This window comes from Uranotaenia lowii, chromosome 3 (assembly GCF_029784155.1).
Source record: "Uranotaenia lowii strain MFRU-FL chromosome 3, ASM2978415v1, whole genome shotgun sequence".
Lineage (NCBI taxonomy): Eukaryota > Metazoa > Arthropoda > Insecta > Diptera > Culicidae > Uranotaenia > Uranotaenia lowii.
This window is the reverse complement of record NC_073693.1, coordinates 197,273,108-197,295,358: the sequence shown is the minus strand read 5'-3', so window position 1 is coordinate 197,295,358 and position 22,251 is coordinate 197,273,108. Positions and strand designations below refer to the sequence as shown.

The 22,251-nt window shown below is 36.8% G+C and overlaps 1 protein-coding gene across 1 annotated transcript in view; it reads left to right on the top strand.

Moving 5' to 3' along the window:
* LOC129757009 (uncharacterized) overlaps positions 1-4,178 on the top strand; it is an 89,686-nt gene extending 85,508 nt beyond the window's left edge. The window contains exon 3 of the mRNA XM_055754098.1: positions 3,994-4,178. Coding sequence (XP_055610073.1) covers positions 3,994-4,178 — 185 coding nt within the window. The remainder of the gene's footprint in view (positions 1-3,993) is intronic.
* Positions 4,179-22,251: the final 18,073 nt, after the last annotated feature.

The following is a 22,251-nucleotide window of genomic DNA, read 5'->3' as shown; positions in this document are numbered from 1 at the left end:
TTACCCCAAAGCATCAAATTCTGAACAGAGATGAAATCGATTTTTAAATCAATTTTAAAATAGTCTAATAAATTTCTGCAACCATGTTTTACGTTCATGATAGTGCAGTACTGGTTTTAAAAATATGAAACATGCCACATTCTCCTTAACAAAAAAAATAATAATCGAAAAATATTGAAAAAAATAAGATACATTTTTCCTCGGATTACGGTACCTTAAAAAAATGGAGTTCTTGAAATTTTGATTAAAAATATAACAAAATGTGATTAAAAGATCTTTTTCAATAGTTTGGAATATGAACAAAATTTATCAATAATATTTACTTCAATATGTCAATCGATGAGGAGTTATATAAATTTCAAAATGCCATAATTTTAGAGCAAAGGTTAGCTCTTTTATTTTTAAGAGAAAGTTTTTCAATAGGTTACCTTTGAATTCATTTGATCTCTTGAGTTCAAAATGATATATTTTCCAACTCAATGAAAGGTCATAATTTAGCACGATATAACTTATATTTACTGTTATGTCTTTCAGTTGAAAACGCGAATCAGAATAACATAAATACGTTTATAATTAAGTCTAATCTTTATTTTCTAGAAGAGCGATTACAAAAATGTTGTTTGTTCTTCAATGATCGCTATTAGACAAAAGACGTTGGATCATCTCGTTGAGTGTGTTGGTGCGGCATCTCGCTGTGGGCAGTGTTGCCATAGCATTTTCCAAAAAACTGTTGTCTATCCAATGATTGCATGGTTAAAAATACTTAAAAGCTGGATTTTGTCTAAAAAATATAAATTTTCGATGGAAAGTATGTTATGACTTTAAGGTTGTAGAACTTTTTTTTAGAATTCTCTATATCTAAGACTTTAAAACTGAGAAATAAAAAGTAATAGTTCACTTATCGATCTTATGATTACCAATAATCGAGATTTCATTCTGAATTTTGGTCAAGTCTCTGCGCCAGGATTCTCGAAACACGACATCATTTTCTCTTCAATAGATATTTATCGGAAATTACTTGAAGCAAATAAATTTATTAGAGACTATTCGCGTATCAATATGCCTGAATTAATCAGAACGTTTAACGAAATCGATTGGAGTTTTTGTAGCCGAGTAAATAACCCCGACATCTCGGTCGAGCTTTTCAATAATCCCATTCTTGAACTATACAACAGCTTTGTTCCCTTGAAAAGAGTTCAACCTAAGCATAATCCTTGGTTCAATAATCAAATTCGTGAATCGATGCATAATCGAGACCTTGCATATCGGATATGGATATCATCTAAATCAATCTCGAATTTGCAGCAGTACAAACGACTAAGAAATGTGGGGAATAATGAAATTAAACGAGCAAAAGTGGACTTTGTCTCAAATCAAATGCAATCTGCAAATTCAAATCAGGAGCTTTGGAAAAGACTCAAAAGTATTCACTGGTTTAATTCTAATTCTTATGCCACTTTATCTCACACAAGCGACGAAATCAATGAATATTTTGTTTCTAACTTTTCCCCAAATGTTGCACAATTGCCTATTTTGCCACTGAACTAAAATGGCTTCAAATCGGAATCCATCGGTATAAATGACATAATTTTAGCTGTAAGCTCTATAAAATCCAAGGCAGTAGGATACGACGGCATTTCTTTAAAATTTATAAAACTACTACTCCCTTTACTTCTTCCCCCCCTGTGTGATCTCTTCAATTCAATATTGATTTCCACGAAATTTCCCTAACCTTGGAAGATTGCCAAAATTATACCTGTAAAAAAATCAAAAAGCCAAGATATTCTCTCTCTCTCTCTCTCTCTCTCTCTCTCTCTCTCTCTCTCTCTCTCTCTCTCTCTCTCTCTCTCTCTCTCTCTCTCTTTCTACGAAAATGCTGCTAATTCAAGTACGCATCACGTTTCGTTCTATCTTTTTAAGCAAAGTTATTTAAAACTATATGCTCCCAGAATCAGTAAAAGACGACGAGTTACTAAATTTTTAAAGAAACATATGATGACAATAGGAGAACTGTATCAAGAATCCCCATTCTTTTCTATATGTAATTGCTTGGCGAATTATATCAGCGTGTTTTTTTGGAATTTTCCTTATAATCTAAACCTGACAACTTTATTTCACTCAAAAAATTATCTTATTTATATTGTCAGAAATTGACAATTTGATTGCTCACTGAATTCGTGAGACAAATCTGTTTTTTCCTAAATTTCTAAAAACCAAGAAATAATTATAAAACGAAATTAAAACGAGGCTTGCCTGTAGACTTTGTTCTATCATGTTATGTCAATTACAGTAGTTTACAGCATTTTTTAACTAATTAAGGTAAAAATCACTTTTAATGTATCCGCGCTTATCCGAAAATGTAATAAAAAAACCTCAGTAGAACAGCTCTGCTACTAATATGAAATTTAGAAAAAAAAAAAATGAAAAAAAGTACTTGCAATTAGATTCAAACATCTCTAACTGCATAACATGAATTTGAAATATCGTTTTTGCATATTGAAGGTGAATTAATTTGCTATCGATCATTTCAACTATATTTTTGCGTATGATCAACAGTATTGTTGAATTTGTGAATTTTGATAGGAAAAAGAATGAAAATTGGATTTTTTCAACAAAATTTTATTTTATCGACAGTTTCAGACTCGACATCTAAAAAAAACTTTCTATGTTATCAATGATTTTCTATGTTATTGTGAATGTCAATTTAAAACAAAGATTTCAAGTGGTCGTTTCCAAAATCGGTTGATAATTGAAGAAGTTATGGCTATTTTACTTCAATAGTAATGTTTGCATTTTTGAATAATTCAACGAACCACAGTGTACCAATCTTAGAATAGAAAGCATTAAACATGGTATATCTCACTTGCTCCCAGCTAAAATTGATCATTTGCTAATCAGAATGTCAAATTTAAGTAAAATCTGACTCTGGGGAGAGTCTGTGCTTGAGTCTCAAGCGTGAAAAGATTTTAAGGTATTATGGTGAAGAGCAAAACATACTGGTTTTTCATTAACAACCTTTATCTTCATTGACTGAATACTTTTCATGAATTTTTTCTTGAAGCTTCAATCGAGATAAATATTTTACCCTAAAACTACAACACGATAGGACCTCATTATAAAAAGTTATTGCGATGCAAAGATTGTATTTTGGCCGCATATTGTTGTCTCCACGCAGTTAGTTCATTCTACGCATTGCATTTTTATGTCTAATAACACAGACTGATTCCCTTATCATACTATATGATTTTGCGATGTAGAAAACTTCTCTCGTCAAATCATACTTGTGAACCAATTTTAATGAAAACGTTACGTAACGTGAAGGTCTCGACACTTCTATTCTTGGCCCAAAAAACCTTCGGGTGCCAAATTTCATGTACCTCAGATCACTCGTTTTTCGTTATGGTGTCAACACAAAAATCGCCTCCATTTTTATAAGATTTATATTTTGTGAATATTTTTAGATCCAATTTTTTTTTAGAATAGAATTTTAGAAAAGTGGACTTCTTTCGAAAATGGCGTTTGCGGAACCTCTAAACATGATTTTTTTTTAGTTGGCTCTATACAAAATTTTCTTATTTAAAACTTAGTCTACAATTTTGAGGATGAGTCCCCAGGCTCTCAGATATTATGCAATTTTGGGACACATTAATAAACAAAGTTATGAATGATAGAATGTAATGAATCGGTTAAAAAAAACATAATTTATAGTTTTATATCCGGTTTGGATTTATTAATGTGTTTATGACATGTAGTATTCGCCGCTTTCGAAATTACTGTCTTATTTTCTGAATTTATTCTTATTTAATTTTTTACTGTGTATTGTTAAGCGTTACACACGACACGACCAGTGTATTCGTAACGCTAACGAGCTTTTCTGAAAAAGCTTCAATTAAAGCTGCTCGAAGCTTTTCGAAAGCTTCACATACCGTAACAAAGCGTTTCATATATTTCGTTTTGCTCTCTCTCTCTCTCTCTGTCTGTCTCCGTTCACAGCACCTGTTGCTCGAATCGGCCGTTTCATCAACAACGCGGGCGTCCCAGTGATTACCGGAGCTGGATACACGTTCGATTTCGTCCAACGGAAAACGCTCTGCGAGGACGAGTTTTTTATGCTCATTCGCACCGGGTCGCTTAGCTTTAAGCGTATCGCCTTCTTCATGATAGATCTGCTCCGATAGTAAGTATAATAGTTAACATGTGTGTAATTACTTTAACATGGAAGTCCGCAAACATATTTAGATAAAAAAAATAAACTTAGATTATAAAATAAATTAATGGACGTAGATGCCTGAGTGGAAGCAATGACTGGAGTAAACTTTATTATTTATTTTTTTTTTAATTTGATCTTAAGAGTTTTAACATCTGGATGTCATTAATCCCTTGGAAGTAGAGTTAACGAAGTTGGCCTGCGCTTATCTTCAATTCCATAGAGTTCAAGCGCGCGTTAGGAGAATCCATGGAAAAACAAAGGAGAAAAACATAATAAATCAGAAAGTAAAAAAAAAGAAATGACCACAATGAAAAATAACAAATCTGGAGTTTGGTTTGATTAGGTCCAATGAACCATTATGAACAATAATGAGTTGTTGACTGCAAACGGTTGATAAACATGTATTCTTTGTGTAAAGAAAACTTGGTTTCACTAATTCAGTACAGTAGTTTTATCAATTTTTGCAGTGAAACTAGTGACGAACAGATTCAAACAGTACGCTTTTTCCAAAAGCAATAGCAACGACAATTTTTGTAAGTAGAGTTAGAAATAAGAGAACATCACACACAAATTTTATAATTACACGTAAATAATTGTAGAATCCCTGACGACATCGAAACGTCGGTTTAAAAATAAATTTCGTTTGTTAAAAGATAATTGGACTGATTTGCCGGAAATAAATACACATAACAAACATACAGTCGACATCTCGTAAAACCAACATCAATAAATAACTTCAACATTGTGATTTGAATTTAAAACGTATGAAGAATTTCTCACTTTTAAGTGCAATTTGATTTTAAAGACCTTTTGCGTTGCCCTGCATTGTGGTGCATGCAAAAGGACGCAAACACACACCCAAAATAATCCACGCGTCGTGGCTATGTGAAAATCTACATAATTTTTATCCAATTAATTTTCAAGTTGTTTCAACCAATACACCTCAATAAGAATTTGTACTTTATGTAATTCAGCTACAACTTACGTGAATTTCAAGTGAGTTCGATACGATGTGAAGATGAAAAATACATAAAATAATTTTAGTTTGGAAATGAAAATTGGGTTTGTTTAGTTAATGGTTTATTCTCAGTGTTGATTGTAATAAAAAATTAAAATTTTATTCATTTTAACCCTTTCTCCTAAACTAAACACAACCACTATCACTACACTTGTTTCTACTGCACTTAATAGGTGATAAAAATACATTCGATTTCCGCTAGCTCTTGCGGCCCAGTTTACTTCTTGGGCTTCCAAAATTCTGAAAAAGGGAGATACTTTTTTCAAAAAAAAAACAAAAAAAATTATAAATGATAAATAACTCACGTGCAATATACCTTCTGGCATTCGTTCCAGCACGTACGAAGCTTTTCCTTCAGCGGGAATAAAATTTTTATTGCTTTGACTTACCCTTTTCTTTCAATCTATTACCGAAAAATCAAGAAATTACGGAAAACAACGTCCAACCAAATGTTTACAACTCAAACAAGCTGATTGATGTCAGCTATTTTTGTTATCAAAATTTACAACCAAACGTTTGAGAAAATTCCACAATTAATTTCAGAAGCCATTCCCTTAGATTTTATGTGAAATTCATGAGGCAAAAAATAAGTTACTTCTGATTCACGTAGAATCGATGGGACGCATCAAAAGCTCAGTTTACGTGAAAAATACCGTAGAATTTATTTTCAAATTATTTTGCGTGCACAGTTTGGCGAGTTGCATCTTTGCCGAAAGGAATGTATCAAAGAGCTGGGAAACATAATTGAAAAGAATTCATTTCTTAGACTGTAGCTATCTCAGTGCAAAAAATGTTTCTAATTTGTTGCTAGTAAAAAAACAAATTTCTTTTAGGCTGAGCCAATTTTTAATTCATTTTTTATAACAGAGGCAGCCAAAATAAGCTTGAGAGATTTTTATGTGTTTCCGTATTCCTTAAGCGGTTATCAGAGGCATCAGATAGTAACCAGCAATGTGAAATCAACATTCAAGAATGTTTTCTGAAATCAGTCTTTCGCAGACGCGATTCCGCAAGCCTCTAAGCGGACACTCCGCATATCACTGCTACTATCTGTTACCGCTAGCGTTAAATTTAGTTCCTGAACTAGTAATTAAGAAGTTAGTTATAATTGGAAAGAACATAAAGCATTTTTTTAACGAGTTGCAAAACGACGTTTGCACCAAAAATGTAATGCAAAAGGTAATCTGTACTTGAACAACTAAACTGATGCTTAAAACGAACACACTAGGAAAAATCTCATCTGTTTTTGTATCGCATACTTAATTTGCAGATCATTCAGAGTAGAGTGTCCATTTCCCGGCCATTTTCCCGTTCCCGGGAATCGGGAAATCTGGTAGCCTATTTCCCGTGAATTCCCGGTATCCCGGAAAATATTCAAAAACATATAAAATATATGCACTAACCTTTCCTGCATACGAATCCATAATTTGTTCAAAATTTATCTTCATAAGATTTTTTTAAACTTAGTTTTTCAACAATAATAAATTTAAAACAGTTAAACGAACTATAATATAACCCGAACAGGTCAAATGAGTTTATGCATTCATTTTATTGGTTTGATTTTCTTTTTTTCGTTTGTCTAAACAATTTACATAATTGTTCTTCATATGAATAAACCCGATTTAATACATTTATCAGTGGATTGGAGGCTTTCTTACAGAGTGTCAATTATCTTTGGAAATAAATGACACAATAATGGATTCCTTATTTCTGAATTATATATTATTAATCTATAAAAAAGATTATGATTTAAGAAAATCGATAGCAAAAATTACTAAACTCAATATAAAAAAAGGTGCCCAGTACGTTTTTTGGAGGATAAACGAACTTATATTCAACGAGTTCATTTATAATCCAAATAATTCAAACTGTTAAAGTTTGAGAGCCACATTTCTCGACGCCTACTAGTGGTCAAGGGGTTAACCTCCTAAACTCTCATGCTAGATGGCGTGGGATCGATTCCCAAGTAACACCGATTATTTTATAAGATTCTCCAGGCATCTTATGAAACTTGAAGCTGGTCTTGTTGTAGCCGGTTATAAAACCTAAAATGTTACTTGGGATTCTCTGCTGTTTTATGAATTTTTTGTCAAATTTTTGATCGCCTTTGTAATTAATTTAGCGATTGCTGGCTACTGCTGCTGAGCAAATGGCTACCTTTTTTGGAGCCAACGTAAGCATGATATGTTCTATGGAATAGAAAAATTTTAAACAATTTTGTTTTTTTTTGGTTTTGAAATATGCCCTACAGGAAAAAAATGCAATTTTTTGATACTAAATTCATCAAAATCCTGAAACCTAGAATAGGAGTTAATGTGTTAAGAACGTTTTTATGGAACATACAAATGGACGGACATCATCGTAACTCGTCGAGCTGAGTCGATTGGTACCTATAAAGTGGGGTCTTGGACCCTTAAATAATGATATCCCCAACTGACCGTTCGCTATGCCTTTCTGTAAGAAAGCCAAAAAAAGATATGCAGAGCAAACTCGACGACCTCACCGAAAGTTCCAAGGCAGCAGGTCTCAAAGTCAATGTCGGAAAGACCAAGTCGATGGAGATCAACACAGAAAATCCCTCCAGTTTCATGGTAGCTGGGCAACAAGTTGAGAAAGTGGAGTGCTTCCAGTATCTTGGTAGCCAGATAATGCCTGATGGTGGTACCAGAAAAGACATCGAAACCCGGATCAGAAAGGCCCGATTTGCGTTTGCGAGTCTCCGAAACATCTGGCGGTCACGCCAGATCTCTCTACGAACGAAAACCCGAATCTTCAACTCAAACGTCAAATCCGTATTGCTGTACGGGTGCGAAACTTGGTCCACATATGCGGCAACGACGCGAAAATTGCAAGTATTTGTAAACCGCTGCCTGCGGAATATCATTCGCGCTTGGTGGTCTGCAACTGGATCTCGAATAAGGAACTGCATCGCCGGTGTCATCAAAAGGCGCTGGAAATCGAGATTCAGGAACGTAAGTGGAGATGGATTGGGCACACGCTGCGAAGAGATGAAAACGAGTGTAGCAGTATCGATTTTGCGGAAACTTATTTTACCTAAACACCCCTAGCACCCATAAAATTGTATCGATAAAGTATCGATCTTTCTATGCATTTTACTTGAGCACCTCTAGCACGCTCTCAGTTATTTTTAGAATGCGACTTCTCAGAGAGTTTGCACTTCGCAACACCAGTCGCTCAGTGACGTCAAACAAATCTTTAGGGAAACTCAAATCCGCTTTTCTGGCGAGTCACTCAATGACGTAAACCCCACCGCCCAAAGGAATTCCAAGTATGACGTCACCAAGGAACGGGCATTTAAATAATGAGATATTTTTTTCTGCAACTGGGGTGTGATCGATTAGCGCATGTTTGGATGAAGCCTGTAATCACCAGCTTATTGGTGCTTGCCCGGTCATTAACCCCATCACGGGGATAGTATGATTGTATTGGTGTACCGAGGTTTTCGATATCGCTCCACCCGAACTCTTACACCCGAGAACGAACCCTCGGATGTATGAAAGGGAAAGGTTTGGGTAAGAAGACATTTTCTTCGGGAAATTTCGGAATTATTAGTTCGCTATTAATTACGCAATTCCGGTCCCGAAGATCAATAGCTCATTTGATCTGACGGGCCCTTGACCACTTTTCCTTCGACTGTGAAGTAGGCAGGATCGGTTTTAATCTTGTATACCGCGCGTGATATAGTACAAAAAGGTACTAGTAATGAAGAAACCACGTTTTCAACAATTTGACTAAGTTACTATTTTCCCTCAGATCCCTCCGAGTGCAAAATAAAAGTGCAGTAAAGTTTTCAAGTGCAATTTATCGTCTGTATAAAGGGTAATTGGTTTGTCGAGTTTTGAGCATATTGGGTATTTTTTAATCGAATTGTTAAAAATAGATTACTGGAGGTACCGATCTACCTGCAACCCGAACCCGACGGTCCAAGGGAAGATTATCCACGCTAAGCGAACGCGATTCTCAAACCACCCAACATCTCGTGGTACGTTTCGTCTGACGAGCACACCGTAGATCGGCGAAACGGCATACGCGTGACGGCCACCCAGGAGTGATTATTCCACCCCATTGGAGAACCCAGGACAACTTTTCCGGAAAACCATCCAATTTCCGGGGAAATAACAGGTTTGAGCAGCCAATCGAGTGAGTACTCAGCAAAAATTGAACCCCTTCGTCATGTATTCCTCTCCCATATAGATTCGTCTGCAGCCTCCCATTCACAAGCATGCCACCATAGCTCAGTTGGTTCGGTCAGTGCTTAAGCACTCGTTACCCCAGTAACCTCGAGGTCATGAGTTCGAATCCAGATTTTTGAGAACTTTTATTTTTATATGTTCAACAATTAAGAGCAGCATGGTTGAGGCGTGCGCGCGCACATGATGATGATTGGAATTCGATAATTATCACCAACAACCAACCAAACAAACCAAACCCCAAATTTGCACCCATGATCAGCTAAGAATTTCCTAGGAAAAATTCTCTACGACTTTGGCCAATTAAACGTCCAAAACTGCACTCCTAGATAAAATTCTGAGGGAAAACAAATAGCCAGGCAGCGCTTGCGAGCGCTGAGCGTTAGAGGGGAAACCCGAACGAAAATGTAAGGTAGCAGAGTAGGAAAATCCTGAATACAAAAATGTAAACCCCCACTAACAACCAAAACCACCATCAATTTTTATGGCTAATAGAGCTCGTTTTTGAAAGACATTTTTATGTAGTTTTTCTTTGGTGACTTTTGTTGGAGAGTTGAAGACATAGTTTTTTCCGGTTCCGTAGTTCTTTTACTGGAAGTCTTTTTTGCCCTTTCCTGCCTTCTACGCTATCTTAGCAAACTTGTACGGGGAAAGTGGGTCGGTTGAATAAATTCTAAGGAACTTGTTTTCTTATTCAGTTAGTATTTTCGGGGCTAACCTAGGATTTGTCTTCTTATCTTGGTTTTCTCCGGTAATTATTTGGGGATATTTGATTGAGGGTCAACGGATTGAGGAACGGTAGGGTGATCGGTAATCAAGGGCCAGACAGAATACATCCACCCTATTGATGGGTCTCTTAGCCGGGCACGCACCAAACAGGGGGATGATCTCTTCGGAGTGGCGCATTTAAATCATCCGCTAAGCACCTCGATTACACCCACGCCCGACTGCCTCCCGTTGCACGAGATTTGCAGAGAGGCGCTAGATTGGAATCCAGAAGGTCATCGAAGAAGAAGCAGACCCAGAAACTCGTGGCGGCGAAGCCTAGCCGCTGAAATCCGAACTGTCGACGAGAATCTTGACTGGAACCAAGTGAAGACGCTGGCTCCGAATCGTCAACAGTGGAGGTCTTTTACCACGGCCCTATGCACCGGAGGATCGGCGCGGGATCATTAAGTAAGTAAGTAAGTATGAATAAAAAACGGTGTCTTGGTCATTTTTAAGTTTTGAAATTCATCCGGCTTTCAAAGCCAGAGAGAAACGAAGGGTTTCGGAGGCTATCAGGCATTTTCAGAGAAATAATTTCATACATGACGGGAATTCCCGGGAATGAAACTATGATTCCCGGGAATCGTGAATTTCCTAAATTTTTAAATTACCGGTAATTCCCGACCGGGAAATCCCGGGATGGACACTTTAATTCAGAGCGACACTTGCAATACTAGAATAAAAAATGTGTTACGAAACTTCAACACTGATATTTCTCGAAACTCGTCAGGTAGCTCATACGACCTAATCAAAACAAACTCTAGAAATGACAATTATAGGGCTCAATTTTATTCAAAGAAAAAAATTCTTCATTTAAACTTTTTTCCCTTTTGAAATATGTACTTAAATATGAACGAATAAACTTTATACTGGATTCAAAATCTTGGAACCCGCATAACGATCTCGAACAGGACTTTCAATCCTGACCTTTGATTATAATTTTGGATCCTAGATTCTAATTCTGGCTAACGTTTACAAACCCGGAATCTGGTCATGAAACCCGAGATTGAACCATGATCCTCGAATCTGGATCATATATCCTGATTTTGATCCTTCATTCTGGACCCTTTTCTAGATCTTAAATCTCGATCATGAATTCTAATATAAATCCTGATTCCGGAACTTGATTTCAATGTTGAAACCGAATATCGGATAGTGATCCTGGACCATAATTCTAAATGTTGAATCTTGATCATTGATCCTGATTCTTATCTCAGACATTGAATCCTGATCCTAGACCTAGACCTCGGGCTCTGATTACGGATCCTAGTTATTCGTTTTCCTTGTTTTTATTTTCGATGATTCACGATTTCAACTCTATCGTTTTCTTAAAAAAAATCTTCAAGGCGCACACAGACAAATGAGATCACATAGATGTTAATGTAAGGGGAAACCATTTGGGGGATCTCGCAAAATTTAAAAAAAAAATCGATAAATTTGATGTTTCAAATTTTTCATTAAAGTATTGCTTGATATCATTTACAAACCCATATTTTTATACATATTTTGCTTGCAATCAACCCAATCAATATGCCTAAGTTTATCCCATACAACTTATTTATTAGAAACGGCTACGTTTAAGCTTAAAGGAGCCACACTCGTTTTTATTTATTACAATTGATTTTTTTTATAGAAGAAAAGTAGATACAAGGGAAATATGAAAATAAAAAAAAATGATAGCCGGAGCTCGATACCTTTTAGAAAATGGTACATTTCGAATATGTAGTCCAAGTCTAGCATAGCTATCACGTCTCTCACTGTTGGGTGATTTTCCTCGGGCCCGGAGGGAGTCTATCAAATTCGTTCTAGCGACAAGGTTATCCCATACATATATCTTGGAAATAGGGAAAAAATCGTTTGTATTTCTGATTTTGAGAGATTTTTAAGTTGGTATAGGTATTTCTTTTAAAATTTACTACAGGGCGATTGTTTTTGCAGATCACGGATTGCAACCTGGTTCTTCTATTTCAGAATAAGGTACTTGTTTATTTTCTTTTCCTTTTATTTGATCACTTTGATCATTTTTTATTTGATCACTGAGACCTGGTCGGCATCATTATTGATGTTCGAAAAGATAACATAAACGTGCCACCAATCCGAGACACCGTTCCTTTTGACAATTGTCTAATGACACGGCCCAGCATGTCGTCACGAAATGTATTTTTTTTCTTGTAGGTATAAAAGTTAGCGTTCATTGTTTACAATTAATAGAATCAAAATAGCATAGATTTTCCAAATGAAAATATATTCGATTGATAGATCGTTTTCCTCTTCATTTCAGCTTCAAATGGAACCGCGTTGTTTACTTCTACGATCGTCACAGCTACTACAACGTTGCGGGACCACAAACGGGCCACTTGGTGCTCAGTACCATGGCGGAGTTCTTCCGCCGGGAGAACATAACCTATCTGCCCTTCTCGACGGATTCATCCCGGACCAACTTCACCGAGAGCCTGAAGGAGAAAGTGGGCCTCAGCCATTCGAGTAAGTTTTGCTGTTTTGCTTTCGATGGATGTAAGGGTAGATGCTGTAAAATGTTCTTCCGAAGTGAAGTTTCTGTTGCGGTCACAAATCTGGGACCCAATTGCAACTTACCGCACCGCAGAAGTATGGAAAGTCAGTTTTTCACCTAACTAATTGGCTAGGGAGAAAATTCATTTTCCATTTCTGCCAGTTTCCAAGTAAACGACGGGGTTCACGGGGGATAAAAACATGCAAACAAGGTGCCATCATAATGAATGGGATACACATTTTCCATCAACCGAAACGATGATGAGAGAGAAAAAGAACCGTAAAAGAGCTGTTTGAGTTTCATATTTTCCTAGCGGTTTACCATTATGCTTTGCTTAGTTGAGCTGTTCTTTTCGATATCTATTTTTTTTCCTTTTTGGAAAATCATTTACCACAACAATTGCTGACCAAAGATGATGCGGGGGAGTAGTATGCAAATAATTGGAACAGCTTCCGGCGAAAAACTCGCCCTTGAAATGAGAAGAAAAATATGCCGGCTTAAAAAAAGATGCTGTCTCATTTGCTATTTCTCAGGACAAATCTTTAATTCGGAGCATACTTTCCCACTTTAAATGTCTGAAAAAGTTATGCTTTCGTTCAATTTGAAACACATTTGGGTTTCATGGAACAACAATAAGCGTCAATTGTTTCGGGTTTTATGTGATTTTAATTGGCCGGTGTGCGCGGTTAAAATTTTACGATCACATTGCAGTTGCAGTGCAATGTCGACCACGAATTGACATGTCCAAAAACCAATAAAAACGACTTGATTGACACAACTGCAGTGTTTGGATACCCGCGTTGTGTGAATTTAAAATAATAAAAAAAACGCACGTTCAACGAAAAAAAATAACAGCTTTCCCAGTACAGTGATTCAATAAGCAATTAGCTGCCATTTGAATAAAACAAAAAAAAAAAAAAAATTTGGACATTCGAGGTTGAATATATGAATGGAGTGCATTATTATTTCGTATTCTTTTGGGAGCTTTATAGGTGTGCTTTAACCCAATTCAAATGACACTTCCTTTCTGGAGTATAATTTTAGACGGTTACAATTAGGCTGATAAGAGCTCCATATCAAAATATCTGCTGTAAGTTCTTTAATACGCTTTAAATTTCGGGAAAATTGACATCATGTGAAAAGAGCAACAACAGAAAAGCGACAAATCAAACGATAATCCTACACTGTTGTTCTTAACAGGCGACTGGAAAATGTTATTTCAACGAACTCGCACGCGTTTGTCAATAAAATTATTTCAGCTTGGCTGAATTAAGTTTTGCTGTAATAGTTATTTTATCATCATGAAATCTCCAAAGAATTTTGTATTATATTATGTATAACAGTGAATGCACAATAATTTTAATGATTATATTTAAATGGTACCTTTCCTACTTGCATCCAAGATATTGAAAACTGAATTTTGTCGTAAAACTGTATAAGAGGAGATACGGATCAGAGGAACAATTTAATCTTAGCAATGGATCACTGGAAAAAGCTAATTTTCCGAGTGGAGTCGACACTAGCGCTGTCAAACCTATTACTTACTCACTCTGAAGGAGGTCGCCAATAGCCCCTAGTTGCTGGTCAAGCCACGGCAACCGTCTGGGGTGGGCTACATACGCCTCTTTCGATGGGCCAGCTAGAGCTTGAGAACCACTTGGGCTCAAGGTCGGCTCTCGTTTTATGAGACTGGTCGAATATCCAATAAAAACACTACTGTATTATAAAACTTACGTTCGTGTAGTGTGGGTATGTGGTGTGTAATCTGCTGCTGTTGGTACCGGCCGGCCGTAACGGGTGCACCTCGATGCTGTGTTTCCAAACGTGGTCATCAATTGACCATTCGATGCAATGGAACCGGAGGGTAGTTGGTTGAATTCTTACGAACCCATTTGAAGGGATCAAACAACGCCCTCTGGAACCAGATCGAGATGAGTCGGTTTAGCGGTTATGGTTGTCCTCGTGGTGGATGCCAATTTCCAGCTGGTGCTCTGGATGGTGCCCGCAGCGCTTACGCTCCGAAGGCTCCTCGACATAGCAACGGAACCCAATGGATTGTTATAGACTGGGTTGCTGGGGGTTTTCCGCTGTAGTTGCCCACTGTGTTCGTTAGATTTTTTGCCTCTTGAGTGGCAATTTGGTGGACCCAACTAGCGGATGGACACGGGATGTTCGGGACCTGGGAATTAGGCTCACTAGCTCGTTTGCCTCGTGCAAATTGATGCTTCGTCGAGGCTTATTTGCAGAATTCAGAAAACTCTGGATAGGAACGGGATCTGGCTCACTGGTTCGTTCGCCTTGTGTGAACCCAAACTATGTCGAGTCGATCCGATCAGATTTGCTGTGACCAGAAACTTTGCGGTCAGGAACTTTGGGGTCCTAAATCGGAACAGGCATTAGGGCAGGTTTTTTGGAACAGCTGTGGGAAACTCACTTGACTAAGGCTCTACTCTGGAAAAACAGGCACTTTCCACTTTAAAATTGTATTACTTTTAGTAATTTAAGTAAAACTTTGGCACTACGATCTAGTCGCTATCGTGGTTGCTAGCGGAAAGACTTAACTTAGTGAAGGAGCTGATTTTCCCACCCTTGCCAGTTTCCGTTCCATTTTCCATTGACATTAGTATGTCCGTCGCCGTTTAGTTGGTGTTATGTGTTTTTGTTTACGTTCTGTATTTGAATTTTTAAACTGCTGAATGTTGTCCGTTAAGCCTAGTCCACACTAGGCAACATGAACTGCGATTTTTGTTATGAAACGAACTTTGTTGTCTGTTGTTGTTGTTGGAAAAATGAGACGGTCTCAGTGTCTCCCGAAGAAAATGGGAGACGCTGAGACCGTCTCGAGACGAACCGTCTCCTAGTGTGGACTAGGCTTTACTTTTTAATTTGGAGTGCTTAGATTATTCGTTTTTATTTTATTGAACCTATCTCCTAATCTTTTCCTGTTTAACAAATTTGTGTTGTTTTTATACAAAATGAGGCGGGAAAATCGTCGATATTTAATCGACGAACTTCTTGAGCACTCAGAAGGAATGCTTCAAGTGGCTCGCTCCCTATAGGTTCAATGGGGCAAAATACCCTAACGGTTACAAACCTCATGATCAAAGTAGCAGAGAAATCAACAAAACATGGCACTGTGTTGTACATTGAGAAATCACGCGGACAAAAATCGGAAAAAAATTCAATTAAATTTTATTAGGAAGAAGATACTTAGTTTTGAAAAAGCTCGTATTTCAAAACTCTTTCCTTCTTAAGATATTGAAAAATGAGCAACAATTGCAAAGATACATGTATATGTTTGATAAAAAAGTTACAAGACAAATGGAGGATATCAGAAAAAATGAAATAATTAAAGTTTTCGGACGAGATCATTTAGGTCCGGCTGATTTTTTGTTCATGTTTTGCGTAGATATTTAACAAGTTCTGAAATGTTCAGTTCCGATCTCAAGATTTGGAGCTTTTTAAGAATTTCACCTGTGTCAGTTTTTTTACCTACCCTCTATGAAAAGTAATTATTAAACGAGCAGATCGTCTCTCCAGATTTTCAGGTCACCCGTCTTTGACTTTGAAACTTGGTATCTTAAAAATCTTAAAAATCAAATTAAATTTCTTTTTCAAGTTTAATTAGTATAAAATTCAAAAGACGAACGAGCCCGAGGCTGAAAGTCTTTATAATAAAGAAAAAAAAAGTAGAAAATTCAGGAAAAATAATCAGTTAGTCTTTCGCTTTTCCAAATCCGAATCGCCGGGCCTTACGCTTACCCCTGCCATCAGATTTAGTACAGCACCCTTGTCCACCTTCTTCGCTGCAGAAAGCCAGTTTGCCTTGAACTGTTGCTCGTCCTTAGCAGTTTTTTTTTGGCCTTCTTTAGGTTCCGCTTGACAATAGCCCAGAATTTCTCAATTGGGCGGAGCTCTGGCGTGTTGGGAGGGTTCTTGTCCTTGGGAACCACCTGCACGTTGTTGGCGGCGTACCATTCCATGGCCTTTTTACTGTAATGCCCAGATGCCAAATCCGGCCAAAACAGTACGGAACAACCGTGTTTCTTCAGGAAAGGCAGCAGACGTTTATTCAAACACCCTTTCACGTAAATTTCTTGGTTGACCGTCCCGGAAGCTATGAAAATGCTGCTTTTCAAGCCACAGGTACAGATGGCTTGCCAAACCAGATATTTCTTCGCGAATTTTGACAGTTTCATGTGCTTGAAAATATCTGCTACCTTTTCACTTTCTTTTTGCCGTATAAAACTCCTGTCCCGGAAGCTGCTTGTAGTCGGCTTTGACTTAGGTTTCGTCGTCCATTACCACGCAGTCAAACTTCGTCAGCATCGTCGTGTACAGCCGGGATCGCGCTTTGTCGTCGTATTTTGTTTATCATCGCGATTTGGAGTCACTACCTTCTTGTAAGTCGATAGTCCGGCTCGTTTTTTGGCTCGATGCTTGGTTGTAGACGATACACTCAGCCTATTTGCGGCATCTCGGAGAAAGAGGTTAAAGTTTCGCTTGAAACTACCGGCAACTCTCTTTGTCGTCTCAGCGGCTTCCGGTTTTCGATTTCCCCCCGATCCAGACTTTCTGGCTGTCGACAAACGTTCCCCAAACACTTTAATTACATTCGTAACGGTTGATTTGGCAACTTTTCGCGATTTTGCCAGCTTTGCGTGCGAGTAGCTCGGATTTTCGCGATGCGCGAGCAAAATTTTGATACGCTGCTCTTCTTCCTTGGACGGCATTTTGACAACTGAAGAGTGAATTCCAAAATCAAAATAAAAGCAACATTCTACACACGCGCACACCTTCAAAATGAGAGGTGTTCAGGTTTTTTAAATGCAAAATTGAAAGAAATACGTCAAGTTGATATTGACCAAATTTTAACCGTATCACCCTTTACATGTATAATTTTTCCAATATTTTATAAACATATGAGCCATTTCCAAAATGTAATCGTGAAGTATTAACTTATGATATTACGATCTCAACCAAAAACAATGACAGTCAAATTGTTGAAAATATTTCAATATATGTTTGAGTTTTGAAATTATCGAAATTTTTCGGTGAGTTTTAATTATAATCAAACAAAAGCCACTCCTCGAGTAGCTCGAAACGTATAGATAACTAGTAAATTTTGTTTGATTTCTATTAAAACTCACCGGACATCGTCGATAATTTCGAAGTACAAACAATAGCGGTTATAAAACCAAAACTCCAATTAGTATAAGTTTTTCCGCTTGCTTGAATGCAGTGATTGAATTTTGCTGAGCATGAATTGATCAACCATCTCTCGCTCAACGCTTTACTCGGAAGCAAAGGTTGCTTTGAGGCAGCGAAAACGACAAAACCGATGATGTATACGCTCTCAGCATGGCCCGCCTTCACGAAGCAATATACATTCGAGGCAGCGAATCCAAAAAACAAAACGAGTGGCTCTCACTCATCTCCTGTTACAAGCTTGATGGAACCGAATTCCAAAGGTAGAGCAAATCCGAGTCTCCACGCTTGTGCCTGGATCGAATGCGTGAGGTTTTTCTGCTATTGCTATTATTGCACAGCAACCGCACGCAGGCAGCTAGTTTTTTCGTGTCTTTTTCCTCCCCCCTCTTGGCACTATACGTTGCGGGCCTATGCAATGCAATAAGTTCGGTTGTTTTTGTTGTTGCCTCAACCTTTGCGGCGAGGTTGAAGATGTTCTCCTCAACGGCAGCTATCGGCTGGAGTTATTCAAATTCAAGAACGAAAATGAGTATTTGTGCCTCGTCTTCTTCATGCATCATGTAGCAACCGAACGTTGAGAGAGTTCGTTCGGGGCAGCAAACGAATAGTGTCTCTCAGAGCAGATCCATGTGCGCGTTCCAGAGCGATTTTATGTGACGGCTTGTCTTGATGAATCGAGTGCGAGTGGTGCGAAATACAATGGGATTTTAAATTATGCTTTCCAAAATATTTTTGCACGTTTTCGGGCTTGACATTTTTTTCAAAATCGGGAGAAAAACCGTGCATTCAAATTGTGTTCAATGCTTCAAAAAAAATTCTTATTTATTTTGATGAATAATTATGGAATATTCGTTTTCGGATCAGAAATTAAAACAAATCATTACTCAATCCCATTTTTTGGTAAATTCAGCAAATTATGTGAATACATCCGGATATAAACCGGACCGTTTTATTAAAATCCGGGAATCCGGGCTGATACGAACTCGCCTCGATATTTTCCTTGAATATTTGGACAAGCCCGGATAAAACCGGGAAATTTTGAGAGCTTTACGTTCTAAAAACCGTCGATGTTAATATAATTTTGAAATCGATTAAGAAATATGTTAAATTGATTGATATTCATAAGAAAAAAATTGCTACATTGAAAATCATTATCATTGTTTTGAAGGTAAAGGTAAAATTGGATACTTGTTTAAAAAAAACACTCGAACAGATTAATTATGTTTAACTTCAATATAGCTGAATGTCAGTTGGAACATCTGAGAAGTTTTTAATATTATTAAAAATAATCTTTTGTATTCCATTGAAGTTATTCAAAGGTTTTTTATTCATCAGTTGAGGAATGCAAATGTTATGGCCAGTCATTTTATAAATTTAATAGCATTAAATTCACGTTGGATGAAGCACATATATAAAGTGTTATAATTGACCTGGTAAGCCCGAAAAGCCAATACATAACCTAAAAATTAATCCCGGTCGAACATCAAATTAAGTTTCTAATTTGGATTTACAGTTGCGTTCAAAAATGAATGAAATCGCGTGAAGCAGTGTACTCGCTTCCAACTTTGACCAGCTACCATTTCTGTCTGGATTGATATTTTATCATGAAATTTTTACAAAATCAAGTTCAACTATCCAACTAACACTCCACAAACTTTGAACACTGTATTATGACTAGAAACAAAGATACAGTGTTTATTCCAGGGTTTATTTCCCAAGCTTTGTCGGTGCAACGGATGTTTTCTCGGCTTTCATCTAATTAATGCACACATTATCAACAACTTAATAAAATTAACGTTAACATTTTATTTGGTAAAACATCTACACTTATTGAAAGTTTAGAGAATAAGGGCGGAACATTATGGGGTCATCTCTCATTACACCTTTTCCATCCTGAACATATCAACGCGTAAAAACTTGGTAGACTGGCAACATGAATAACACTTCAAAATAGGACCGGTTGAAAGGATATGACGCTAGATTTAAGGTGACCTGACCAACCGTGTTGAGAATCAACATACAGTTATTCCCGTAAAAAAGGGAAATTTGGAATTGCTTCACTAAATTTGCTGTATCTTTGACAATTTTCATTGAAAATACTTGAAATTTGACCAAAAGATGTAGAAATGTTTAATATAGTTACTGGCCGCGTTTCATCAAAATCGATTGACGAGTTTCATCAGAATCGATGCATTCTATTTTGAACGGATGTTTGTTTGGAAAATATCGTAATCGTAAAGTTTTAAGATTTTTCTCTCACAAAACCAAAAATGTTGGTTATTGATAAAAACTTCATTCCTGATTTGTTTGGAAAAAGATTTTTTTTACAAATCTCAAAATAAGAAGAACAGAGTTTCAGAAACGACCTGCAAAAAATTTATATACGAATTTGATACTTATAAACTTGAAACGAATTTTATATTCGCTCTTTCTTTACGATCTCCTTTTAATTGAATATTTTCTGTTTTCAATCATAGTAGGAATGTAATTTTTATCAATTTACTATAATTTAAGTGATAAATTTTTAAATTATGCAAGAAAAATACAATGAAAAAATATTACGGTTTCTTCCATACAAACAATCGTCCAAAAAAGAATGAAATCACCTGTTTGACAATAATGAACCTCATTTTCAAACCGGTCCAATTTTTGATCGCTGTCAATCGATTTTGATGAAATTCGGCCCGTACCTAGATTAAACTTTTCTACATCTTTTGGCTAAATTTCAAGTATTTTCAACGTAAAGTTTCAGAGATACTGTGAATTTTGTGAAGCAATCTCAAATTTTCCTTTTTAACAAGAAAAGCTGTATCTTTTTTTCCTGTTTTAGTATATTCTTCAAATTTTGTGGAGGGTTGGTTGGATAGTTTAACTAGATTTTTCAGAGCTTGTCAAACTTGGAAACAAGTGCACTGCATCACGTGATTTCATACTTTTTCTAACGCAATTGTATATTTTATGTGAACTCGAGCAATGCCGATTCAAATCGGCTAGTTTGTATATAAATATAAAAGAGAAACAAATATTCCTAATAATCCATTTTTAATGTAAAAATCCACAAACATAACATGCCTCTAGCTCTAGCAGAACGTGTAAGTGGGTCTTACCCGAAAGATATCAGCTGGAATTAAAGACGTTTTTCAGTACTGGCGGTAAACTTTCGAAGGTGAAGTAAGAAGGAGACCAGAAATATTCCGGTCATGTTCCATTGGAGTATTTTCGTGTAATTAATCATACCCATTGGCGCTTAAGTGGTTCGAAGGGGAGACGAAAAAAACATGCGACGAGTGGATCTACATTTTTTTCTTATTTTCCATTGATGATGTTGGTCGGCGCACGAGTCTGAATCAACGATGACTTTGAGTCGATTTTAGAAAAAATCTCGAATTTAAATCACCTGGTCTATCAACGTTAATTTATAATTTTTTGTATTGATTTATCCAGTTATTTTTAATTATGACAATTCACCATCCTTGTGGCATACGTGTCTCCAGTTTTATAATAACCAAACTTTATACACATTACCATTCGTGGATTGTTTTGAAAAACTTTAAAAATGCGACAGCCGTCAAAAATCGACCCTCCCTCATCGAGGGATCACATACTTATTAAATTAGCTATAGCACGCTTCCCTTTCGGATAAGTACTTCAACGCGTCTATTTTCTGTCTGCGTACTGTCGCAGAATCGTTAATCAGGCTGATTCCACGGTTGGGCTTAGAAATTGATTGAATTTGTTAAACAAGAGCTACGCGATCCAATAGAGACAAAAAGCCGGGAAGTTAAATAGGCGCCATATTGCTTTCAAAGGTAAAGAGACTATAAAAACCATCAAACAACAAAATATGTGTTAAATTACCTATCTACTGAATTGAAATAGAAAAACCAATAACATTCAAACAAGAGAGTAATCTTCGATTCGGTACGTTCGCCTTAACTCCGAATTAATATCATTTACAGAGTAACTTTGCGAATCATCATCGAGCGAGATCCACGTGATAGGAGCTGATGGAGCCAAAAAAATATTAGACGCACGTACTCGAACTTGACCTTAATTTCAGTTTCGGTTTGGTTTTATTCGACGATTATTCGATATGTGCGGAGATGGTTTGAATATTTTTTGGAAACAATTCAAAAAATTGGTAGTTTTGTCAAGGACTTCTAAAAATAAATACAGGCCGCTCCGGATGGCATTGATGAGCCTAGAACGTGAATGTTTTGTCTATATGCTTCAATGAGATTCCCATCTAAAAATAAACTGGTTTCGATAAATATTTTTGATTGAAGAGCTGCGGTTTGTATTAAATCACTATCAGGATTAT